The sequence below is a fragment of the Plectropomus leopardus genome, chromosome 6, assembly GCF_008729295.1.
Source record: "Plectropomus leopardus isolate mb chromosome 6, YSFRI_Pleo_2.0, whole genome shotgun sequence".
NCBI lineage: Eukaryota > Metazoa > Chordata > Actinopteri > Perciformes > Serranidae > Plectropomus > Plectropomus leopardus.
Genome location: NC_056468.1, coordinates 16,491,747 through 16,503,982, shown reverse-complemented (window position 1 = coordinate 16,503,982; position 12,236 = coordinate 16,491,747). Strand labels below are relative to the sequence as shown.

Genomic DNA, 12,236 nt, shown 5'->3' with positions numbered 1-12,236 from the left:
TACTGATTAAACAAGCAAGATATTGTTTCATTTAAGCAGAACCAAGCTAGCTCTTTCCCCATTTTAACCTTTATGCTAAACTAATATAATATATTTAACTTAGTTGAACTACCCTGTAATTAGTCATCTCTGGGTAATCAAAGTCAATGAAGAAACATTACTGTAGTATGGAAAAGCCTTCCGTCAAACACAAAGTTGATGTACAGTAATTTACTTAATCTGGGCTTCATGAATGCTGACTCAGCCTCAGGCTAGTGTAGGCAGACCTCTTAACTCATCAAGCTTAGTGATAAGTGCTGATGTAGAGACTGTGAACGAGGAAGGTGGGATAAATAATAAAACATAGATCAAGAAATTAAGAGAATAAGTGAGTGGACATTAAAGAAAACAAAGGAACAGTGTCGTTTTCACAGATATGTTTTTATTTGTCAAACTGAAAGAGCTTTTGTTTGAAGCAACATCTTTTTTGACTGTACACAGTTTCTCACTCTCCTCTGCAGGCTTGAACCTAACCAGCATTATAATAGGTACGTTTTCTAGATAGTGATTGACACTCATTGACTGAGGAGGTAAGAAATAATACGTGAACAGGGGACACAAAAATACAAAGACAGGATGGATTTCCACTTTGCTCCTCTCTCGAACCTGTGAGATGAAGTTTTACAATGCACAAGACGATCAATGGTGAGCACAAAGTAAAGGCTATTAGATCTTTATGATATGCAAGAACATAGTGTGCCTGTGGACATTGTTGTTCTACTGTACTGTTCAAACTCATACATCATGCAAACTTCCTCAAAGCTTTGTAGCAGGCCTGCCGACAGGAACATGACTACAAAGATCAATCAGAGCAGATGCTGGCCAAGATTTAGTTATTCAAGAGTGGACAAATAGCCTGTTTATGCTTACTCTGTGTCCATGAGTCTAAAGAATGACAGTCACTGATTCACACCAATAACAATTTCCACATATTGGTACATCAAAGTCTTTCAGTGTAGCTTACATTGATCGCATTTGGCAATATAACACAAGTAAACTTTTCCAAGATATCATATTGTGATTTGCCAAACCAAGTCAGCTTTACCCAGTTCCAATTATCCAGATAACAATCAGAATATGTTTAGTTTTTATAGTTACGTGTCAACTACGACGACATCCATGTCAAAGGCATGACTGCTGAAAATGCCCTGGCAAGCAACAATGTAAAGAAAGCACCAACTTATTTCGACTTTGACAATTTCCATGTATTTCTTGCTGTGCTTTTAGAATTAAGAAATTTAAAAAAAAAATGTATGCATTTTCATTTATCGAATACAAAGTGATGAAAATATGAGTGGCACTTTCGTGTTCTGAATCTAGTCAGGCAGCCAAAATGATTTGCACAGGTTGGCGCATTAAATTAAATAAGGTTTTACTTTCTCTTTCAGACTGGGATGCAATCCCAGAACAAAGACATTGCATTCCTATAATATGAAATGATTGGATAGTTAAGTGACTGAAAGCTGGCAAGCATAAAAGCAGCTCTCTTCAGCTCTTATTTTAGCACTTGAGAGCTTTGGGAGAACTAGTCAAGAGTGGGAACCACCAGAGTAATCCAGGCCTATTTTTAAGCCATGTAGAATTGGGCTGTGAGGTTTCGACGCTGCTGCGATACCTCAGGTTCTTGTTTACTCCTATTTATTAAACCAGCCAAACATCTCTGTTCATTTACTTTAGGACGCAGCCAACAGCAGAATCCATACAGTGAAAACTGCATAAATAGAATATTTTGACATGATTGGCATAACAGCATCTTCATCCCCTGCAACCTTAACGTATCTAAATATTTTTAGCTCACTGAAACCGTTTGAACATGCAGAGAGAGCTGCTGTCATGTCCTTTGAAAATACCCACAAGCTCCTGAACATAAAATTTCTCATCTAGCACGATAATAAAGATCAGATTCCCTGAAATAAAGAGGCTGTCCATATTTAATTTAGAGCTCTGTGCTGCAGTTCATCATCATAATGACATATATTAATATATTATTAATCCGGACATTTGCTGTCTTTTGAAAAAAAGAAGACGTAATGATCATTTATCATATCAAAGGGATTCAAGAAAATAAGAGACTGCTTTCAATATGTGACTTATGCATATAAGGACATGATTTAAATAACTGCTCTCCCTCATTTAATATTTTCGTTAAATAATAATACAGAGAAATATTTAAATAAGTGGCCAAAAACGATACATTTGTGGGTTATTATTAATATTATTATTAATGACATCTATCCTGAGCTTTGTAATTGATACAACTTAGATCTCCAAGACAACACGGAGACAGTTAAACAGATTTTATGTATCTGACAGCTGACACAAATAAATCTAAATAAATATAAAAACAGAACAAGCACAAACAATAGCTCCAAATATCTTAGAAAAAGTGTAGCAATAATCAAATACAAAAAAAAATGGAACTTCTTAGGAGAGCATTAAGACAATTCAACTAGAGACAGCATACGAGCCTCAGTGTCATTGCTGCAAGTTTAACTGCAGTGCCTGTTTATTGTCTCACACATCAGTTATCTTCAGTAAGCTTTTGCAGTGTGTTGTAATGTTTCAGAACTATTTAAAAATGCACATAAAAATAGGTCCCTAAATCAAAGCCATTGCTCTCAGGGCTGGAGGTTTTAAATGATTTGTCATAATATACATTTATAATTCACGCACCATGCAATTTTCTTAGTCTTTTACATATAATACAAGAGCATTAATAGTGTTTTGATTGATGTAGTAATGCCAGTGTCCATTAGGGTAAAAGCATGGCTTGAGAAAGTGTAGTAATCAAAGTAAAAATATATTTGATAATGTGATAACATGGGCTCTCGACATGGTATTTTAGACAGTTTCGTCATGGTATGAAGTTGGTTAATTATGTCCAATGAAGCACGGCAGACAGGTTTCACATCTTTGTTAAAAAGTGACACTGTACAATAGCTTCCATGGCAACAAGTTAAAACCACAGTGAGAACCCCGCTCAGACTCCACCACCACCCCCCACCCCTCCCGTATATATTACAGAAGTTCATTGCAAACAGGATGGCAAATCTTGAGAAGAATAAAAAGACAAAGATCACGCTTTTAAGAGGAAACTAAAAGACAAAAGTGGATCAAGGGCAGGTTTTTTAAATCATTGTACAAAAAGAACAAACAGCAACCCACCACAACCAAACACGTATTCTTGAAAAATCCATTGGAAATTTATTTCTTTTTACAGGTTGCACAGTTTATTTTTGAAATACTGGGGTTGAGATACTCCAGTATGCCGAGGGACAGGGGACAATGGCAAGAAATATGGAAGAAAAGGACTTTACTCTTCCTCTGTGCATCCAAGTACTTCTGCACGCAAAGTGATCCTGCCATACCATGACCAGGGGAGGATCCTGATGAGCCGAGCATAGATGGGTGGATCTATCACGTTCTTTCGGTGTGTGTCGTTGTCAAAGTTCCCTTGGAATACCTTTAAAGACAATAGCATGGAGAAATTATTATCTTTGCAACCAGAAATTGTTGTCAAGTTTGGTCTGCAAAGAAAACCAATTTGAAACTGAATTGTATCACACCTAATTTTAAACTATTCAGTGGTTTTTGACCAAAAAAAAAAGTGGTTCAGAACCAGAAAAACTGTTCTTAAGTAGAATCAAAAAATAGCAGGTTTTCCTTGACCTGAAGTGCAATCTATGACAATATCAGTGGGTGTGTCATATTCTACAGGTTGAAAAGAGATGGTGGGGAAAGGCACAGATAGATGTAAAGTGATAAATCTTCTGAAAAAGAGTGTGCAGTGGTCTAATTAAAAGTTATCCATGCGTCAGAGTAATCTGCGATTTTGCTGCTATTGTTTACTTCCATTTTGCATTGTACAGTGCACTCCTTTGATGACACATCGAGAACCAAGAACCAGAGCTAACTTTGTGGAAAAGAGGTGCGGGTTGTCTCTGGTTTCTGGCTTTGAGAGAGTGGCTCATGTATATAGATAATATTGATTGAACTTTCCTAGGTCACGCAAATACCATACTATAATTTTTAACTTAGATGGATTTCCCCTTTACGACTTGAAACATGGTAATCAAATGTTTTGAAAGTCAACATGTTGGGAAAAGTATCTTCAGTTAAAAAACTCACAGAAACCGAATCAAATGCCTTTTTACTGGAAAGCAGGTGCAGAGCATTCCTTGTGAATTTCTTGCCTGATTTCTGCAGACTGTTACCTTCAAGGCCTCATGCCTGAGCAGGTACTGAATGAAGTGCAGCCAATCAGAGCTTCAATCCAAGCCCTGCCAATAACAGTACATTTTCTGAATTCGGGCCTATTCTTAGTTCTTTTCTTTTGTGTAACACGCACGTGAGCACATCAACAGTTCCCCCCTGTGGAAAATTGTGTGTTGTTAGAGCGGCACAGCTGGAAGTCCCACCTTCAGAATTAGGGACAGACATCTATTGTTGTTATTTCTGTTTACTGAGTGGCGTTATTAACACACTCCTTATGCTTGTTGGGCTTGTTTTCTTTCAGTTTTGTAGTACATTCCTTGAAATTTTTCAAGCTGGCATTAAATAAGAGGCTTTTGGTGGTTGCCAGAAATGTTGCCAGAAAGAGAAAGCTGTGTTCCTACAGTATGGCCTCTGCAAACTCATTTACATATTGTGGTGCAATATGCATCATGGATCAACACACCCAGACCCTCATTATGCAGCCACGGGCATATCATCCAATAACGCACTGAAAATCTAATTGTATCTAATTTAAACTAAACATTACATTTTGGACAACATACTATAGTAAGACTTTTTCATGCTGTTTCGAACTACATACTACATAATTACTTTTTAATGCTATTTTGGACGACATAATATAGTATGACTTTTAAATAATATTTTGGTTTACATACTATTGTATGCCTTTTTAAAGCTATTTTGGACTAAATACTACCGTATTGCTTTTTTATGACATTTTGGATGACATGCTATAGTATGACTTTATAGCAAAAATTGGAGTGTTAAAATTTCAGGGGTTAAACATTTTAGAGTTGATTTCAACTCCCAAAGTGTAATTTTAACACATTCTGATTTAATTGGTGGTGATTTAAAACATGCTGTGACCTTATGCTACGTGCATGACATTGATATTTGAATTCTCTTAAATTTCCTATGACTTTAGTGAAGAGACATTTCTTTTTCTTTTTTTTTTCATTTCAGGAAAACGTCTATGATGCTGCAAACAGCACAGGATACATTTCTTGGCATCTGAAGAGAGTCCAGAGGAGGATCAGCATCCCCATCTTGCACTGGCTGGTAAGAAGGTGTTTTAGTTATCACTTCTTTAATTTAGTTTTCTCTGACTGCATATTTCTTGTGTATAATTTGAGTTTCCCTTATCTCAACTCATGCTGCAGTTTGGAGGAGCATCTCCACAGCCAGCCTGGTCGGCAGCCACACCTCCTCACTGTTGGGCGTCACAAAAGCAAGACTTCTACATCACCATGTTAAAGTATCTCATCCCATGCCAGGTACAGCTCTTACAGTGTTGCAGATGTGTACAGAATACCTTAATTCAAAATGTTTCAATTATCGGTGTAAATGACTGTAAAAGAATAACATACTAGAAAAATAATTGCTATTTTGGAAAATTGGCCTACAAACAACATCCGCTTAAAAGGTTATTGAAGACAGCCTGCATGATCACTGGTGCCCCTCTCTCCTTCCTAAAGGAGATCCACCAGCAGTGCTGCATTCGCAGAGCCACCTCCATCATCAAGGACCCTCGCCACCCTTCCCATGCCCCGTTCTCCCTTTTGCCATCTGAGAGGAGGTTCAGAAGCATCTGCTGCAGATCCAGCAGGATGCTGAACAGCTTCTACCCACAGGCTGTAAGTATTGTTAACAGACTGTATCTCCTCTCTACTCACACACACACATGCTCACATCAAACTCCCCCCGATCAAACAGAATCAGCTTGACGGCTCGTCAACTGTTGAGGTGAACCTTCAACGGGATTGAAATAGTACTTTATAAAAAACACTGATGAACATTCCTCAACTTTGCCTGAACTTGCTGCTAAACTGCTAAACAGTGTGTTTTAAATGTTTTGCTGTCTCTGCTGCTCAGTTGTGTGTCTGATATATGACTGTTTAGTTTTAAATCTTAGGAATATGTAGTTTAATTGTATTGATAGTTCTTTTAAAATATTGATTACTGTCTTTTTTGAAATGCACTGCAAGGAGCTGGCAAGAAATGGTATTTCGATTGATTCTGATACAAATAACAATAACACGAACCTTAAATCCTGAGTCCTGAATCTTTAATGTTGACATACCATAGTATATAGTATAGTATTTTGAACAACATTTTATGCTGTTATGGATGACATACAATAGTTTGACTTTTTGTGCTATTTTTCGTATTTTTTAGAAAGTATTTTTCGATTATCAGCCATTTTTTCTACATGCTATATTATGACGTTTTTGGCCTTTTTCTCAACATGCTGTACTATGACGTGTCTCTACAAGCCATTTTTTCAACATTCAACATTTCAATTATGAGGATTTTGGCCTTTTTTGGCCTTTATTCCCACTTTGCATACTATGACATGTCTCTACAAGCTATTTTATGTCATTTTCAGCAGTTTTAGGAGCGGTCAAAATTTGACTTTTTTCAACATACTATACTATTGCCTTTTCGGTCATTTTTTTGACATGCTAAATTATGAGGATTTTTGTCTTTTTTGACCTTTTTTTCCACTTTGTATACTATGAAGCGTCTCTACAAGCTATTTTAACTTGTTTTCAGTCATTTTTAGTAATGGTCAAAATTTGACTTTTATCGATATACTATACTATTGCCTTTTTGGTCATTTTTTTGACATGCTAAATAATGAGGATTTTGGGATTTTTTGGCCTTTATTGCGAAAATGTCGAAAAAAGTCAAATTTTGACCGCTCCTAAAAATGGCTGAAAACGATAAATAATACTTGTAGAGATTAAAGGCAATAGTATAGTATGTCGAAAAAAGTCCAATTTTGACCGCTCCTAAAAATGGCTGAAAACAAGATAAGATAGCTTGTAAAGATGCGTTATAGTATACAAAGTGGAAATAAAGGCCAAAAAAGGCCAAAATCCTCATAATTTAGCATGTCAAAAAAATGACCGAAAAGGCAATAGTATAGTATGTCGAAAAAAGTCAAATTTTGACTGCTCCTAAAAATGGCTGAAAACAAGATAAGATAGCTTATAAAGATGCGTTATAGTATACAAAGTGGAAATAAAGGCCAAAAAAGACCAAAATCCTCATAATTTAACATGCCAAAAAAAATGGACAAAATGGCAATAGTATAGTATGTCGAAAAAAAGTCAAATTTGTCATAAAAATGGCTGAAAATGACATATCATAGTTTGTAGAGATATGTCATAGTACATAAAGTGGAAAAAAAACATCCAAAGTTTGTCATGTCAAAACAATAAACTTCGGGGTACGTGGAGCTACTTCAGGTATGTGATATTTAAAAAAAGTGCATTTTAAAAAATAGCAGTCATGCATAGCTCATAAAAGTAATTATATTATAAAAATAAAAAAAATATAAATCTAAGTTCATAAACTGAACTTTATACTCAATTTCAAAATCCTTAAAAAAAAAAAGAGTCTCTCCAAACCCAGATCGTTTGACGCAACCTGTCAAATGCCATCACCCGTCAATCAATCACTATCCGCCGTTAAAACATGATGATAGTATACTGATCAGAAAAAATCCATAGCATGGTATGTCTTAACACGTCTTAGTAAAATATGTAAAAAAAAAATACAAAAGATATATAATAGTATGTTTGACCTCACAGTTAAGTGTCATAAAAATCAGAAAAAAAAATCATCCAATGTCTATGGTATCTCTGTCCCCAAAATATAGAAGGCAATGGGGTGTAATTGCCGAAGAACTTTTCACCATTCATCTTATTGTGCATTTTATAATGAATTAATGTTCACTCAAAATGTATGTCTCTGCTGACTTGAAATAGTATTACAAGTCTCCCAAAATAGCATAAAAATAATCATATCATATCCTGTTGTCCAAAATAGTAATAGTATAGCAATTTGTAGAAAAAAAACATTAGAAAGTAATAGCACATGATGTCATCAAAAAAGCTTGAAAAAATATGAATACATATGACACATTATTTGAGGGTTTTTTTACTCTCTTATACAATGACTTTTTTGCTGTTTTATAACACACAGTACTATGAGGTATTTTGATATACTTTTTATCCCAATTCAGTAAAAAAAAAAAAAGATAGAGAGAACTGACTTGTCATTTACAGGTACAGTGTAAACATTAGAAAATAACCGCCTCATCAAAATATGTAACTCATAACCATCCATTCATTGTCTGTAAATGCTTTCCCTTTTCAAAGTCGTGGGGAGGGCTTTGGAGGCAATCCCAGCTGTCAGTGGACAAGAGTTCCCGTGGACACCAGACTATCACAGGAAAGACACACACAGACAGACAATCATTCACGCTCACAATCACACACACGGGTAATCTAGAGTCAACCATTACCCTAACACCTTCATAACTTTGGACTGTGGGAGGAAGCTGGAGTGTAAATCACATGGTCAATGCAGAAACGTGATTAGACTGCAGGACTCCAGTCAAATGAAAGGGAGGAGAGAACGATTCTCTTTGAATCTGTGTGTGCAAATAAACCCAAGTGTGTCATCTCAAGTGGAAAACAAAATGAGGCTTTGTATTGTTTATCAGGGCTCCTACAACACCACTGACATCCATGTTTAGAAATGTTTGCAGTTCTTCACAATTATATAGTAGCTTCACTGGATATCATGTTAAAGTGCCCTAATGAGTTTTTTAGGCTACTTCAGCTTGATTTTTAGAGCTCCTGAAAACATTACAAGCAGAATTTCCCTTTCATTTTGAGCCTAATGCCGCATCCGGCACTCTAAATCACATGCATTTGTGGAACTGAATAAGGAGTCAGTAAAGCTCAGATTCTATAGAAGCTGTAGATAAAACATGTGGTTTACTGATACTGTAATAGATGCTCTCATGGATCGTTTAGTTATCCAGTAGCAGTTCAACAAATAAGATACCTTATCAATATGCGCTACTGTGACAAGACATCAAACCTTTGGCTCCTCTTCCCTGCATGTGTTTCCATTAATAGGACTGCTTTTTTGTATTTTTTTTTTTTATCCTGACATTTTCACTGCTTTTGTGGCTTACTCTTACTGCAGAGGCTGAAAACATGTGACAGGTGTACACTTACATTACATTTCTTATTTCATATGTCCAACAAAAATAAGTGCAGGCCACCGTTTTTCATCACTACACTCTTTTTCATCATCTTCCTCCTGCAGTGAAACTCATTCTCTCCCCTGTGTTTCTCATCTATATTGTAGCACGCAGCTTAAACTCTATTCAGACAAGGTTTGCATCTGTAACAAGCAAACACTACACTTTATGTCTGCTTCTTTTTATAAACTTTAAATTACTTAAACACTGTTCCTGCCTGGAAGGTAATTTAACAAATGGTTTAATGTTGATGAGTACCAATTATCACTTTTATGCAGTGTACAGAGGTCATTTTAACATACAATTTTGAGTACTGCACTTCTAATTGTAACTTGTTAGAAGAGACCAAAACAACTGCAATGTGTTTAAATAGACTCAGAAGTTTAGATGACATGATGAGTAAACGTTTCGGACTTCTCCTCATTTTTCTCTATTTCCATCAGGACAATTTTGTGTTCTTCATTCAGTTAGTGATGATCAACATGTATGATGTTGGGCACTAGTGAACAAATGCCGAAGGTGTTGCTATACAAGGGACACCTATAAACTACTTTATGGTCTCATATGGAGTTTGCTATGGACAAAAAAACATAACAAACCGCAGATAAACTTAAGGGCTCTCATATTTACGTGCATGTCACAGGTACGGTTAGAGTGAAAACTGCTTTCACTCTAACTCTAGGAATTGGGAGAGGGTCATTACTATTCAAATGCTGTTTAAATAAATCATTTCTGTATACGAGTAGTCCACATGCAGTTTTAATTTGGGGTCTTTTTATATAACATATGGGGGGGGGGATCAAACTACAGTAATTTTGTTTATTCATCTTTCTATTTTTTACTTTTTTTTCTCCCCAGTTTGCCTTGAAACTTTGCCTTGTTGTTATGTTTGCTTTTAGCTGGCTAACTGAGGCTGATGCTGCATGATCATTGAAATCTTGACAGAATAATAAAAGTAATTTTCTCTCAGCGAAAAACATGGTCTCCTCAAAGCTTAAGACTGCTAGTCATTAGGTCGAGTCATGGCTGCCAGTGATGGAGGCAGAAAAGAATGGGCACGGGGAAAGCACCTGTGGTTGAAGCTGCCCTTGTAAAGCGGACAGATAATGTCCAGTCACATAATGCCCCTGTAATGAAACAGCTATTTTGGAACAGTAAGTAAATTTCAGTAAATAGCAAAGCTCTCCTATTCATAACTTAATATCTATTTAATATATGAATATATAAAAATGTCAATTAGATGGTAATTTGCATGAGAAATAAAAAAATGAATTGTTATAATAGTCATCTGCTTATAATGATCAATTTAACCCAGACAGACATGATCACTGTCAGTGGTTTCCACTCTAGTTTTCATCAGTGAAACATGTCAAAATTAACTAAATTATCCTATGTTGCAAATTTGGTGAAACAAGCTACAGACTCAGGTGTAATGGTAAACGTCTAACTCTTAAATAACAAATAACCTAAAAAACATATTTTAAAAAAAGGACTTTGGACTTTGTTTTAGAACAAAAAAAAAACCTTTATCAAACAATACTTCAACATTCTGCATAGTCTCAGTAATGCTGCCAGTTTTTCGAAGTGGCCAACCACAGTAGTGCAAGAAATACATCCCCTACAGCAAAAGAGACAGTATGACAAAACATCTGATAAACTGTTGACAAGAAGTCTTGGATGGCAGAGAATGAGCTGCTATTATCTGTGTTGTAAATTGTCAAACCAAGATGAATTAACATTTGCCAAGCTTTCTTAGAGCCTAGAAATGCTATTTTATATCAAAATCTTAAGTGTGAGTTCTGGAGTACCAGATCACTCAAAACTTTCTATTTGTCACTTCATCTCTAAATTACAGTTTATTTGTTAAGAGTCCAGAAGCCAAATCTGCAGTATGTGTTAAAGCGGTATGGCTCATTTTACATAGCACTAATGCAGGAGTCTGTTTAAGCACATGTTTTTCACATTTCCCAGTTAAATAATGCGTACAAACAGTACAACAATTATATAATAAACCTGGAGTGAAAGACATCCGTTTTTCAACCAAGCACAGGGTACAAAATCCTGCAGTTTCTAAACTATTCTCTGTTGACGTGTTCTTTTCACTTTTTATTGTATTTCGGAACAGCAACATTTGACATCGGGAAGCAAGAAATGTGTCACTTCCAGGAGCATTGCCACAACTGTAATGTGACAACCAGGGCACAATATAAAGGCAGGACAGGAAGGCCACAAAAGCAGCAGCTGATTGAAATATGACAAGAATCTCTCCTAGACTGTCTGGGGACCTGCACAGTGTCAGAGGCAATGTCTCCAAAATAAACTGTCTGGAACAGGATAAGTGAAGAATCACAAAAACAGGACAAATACTGTAATACTAGCAAGAAAAAGAAAAAAAAGAAAAGGGATGAGAGAGGTGATGAATGTTTCCTCAACAACAACATATTGGTAAACAACTTTAAGTGTATAAAATAAGTCAGCAGCAGAGAGAAAGTGAGTATCATTTTCTTGTACTTTGTCAATTTCTTGTATGCCATTCACTACATTGAACATTTACACATTAAACCCTGGGGTACTCTACTGGAAAAATATCGATGTGAGCCATAACTTTGAGCCAAACTTTACAAAAGCTGAGAGACGCTTTGCCATCCTTTGATGTTTACAACAGCATTTTAAGCAGCGTTTGCTGCCATACTGTCAAGAGTTGCAAGCTTCATAAGTATGCCATATATCGATTTCATCAAGAGAAATGCAAAACTTTGGCCATACTGTGACCATCCAGTATATTCTAACGTAAATCCAATGTCAAAGTTACAAACATGCATGTACATAAGCCTAAACAGCTCCTGAACTCTTTCTTAGAACACCTGCGATACCGTTTGACAGGTGTACGGCCCCAGTC

The 12,236-nt window shown here is 36.1% G+C and overlaps 1 protein-coding gene across 3 annotated transcripts in view; it reads right to left on the bottom strand.

The window, feature by feature from the left end:
• Positions 1 to 404: 404 nt before the first annotated feature.
• edil3a (EGF-like repeats and discoidin I-like domains 3a) overlaps positions 405 to 12,236 on the bottom strand; it is a 131,602-nt gene continuing 119,770 nt past the window's right edge. For all 3 annotated transcript variants that reach the window (XM_042488581.1, XM_042488582.1, XM_042488583.1), the window contains one exon: positions 405 to 3,502. In XM_042488581.1, the coding sequence (XP_042344515.1) occupies positions 3,353 to 3,502 (150 nt within the window). In that variant the 3' untranslated portion in view covers positions 405 to 3,352. The remainder of the gene's footprint in view (positions 3,503 to 12,236) is intronic.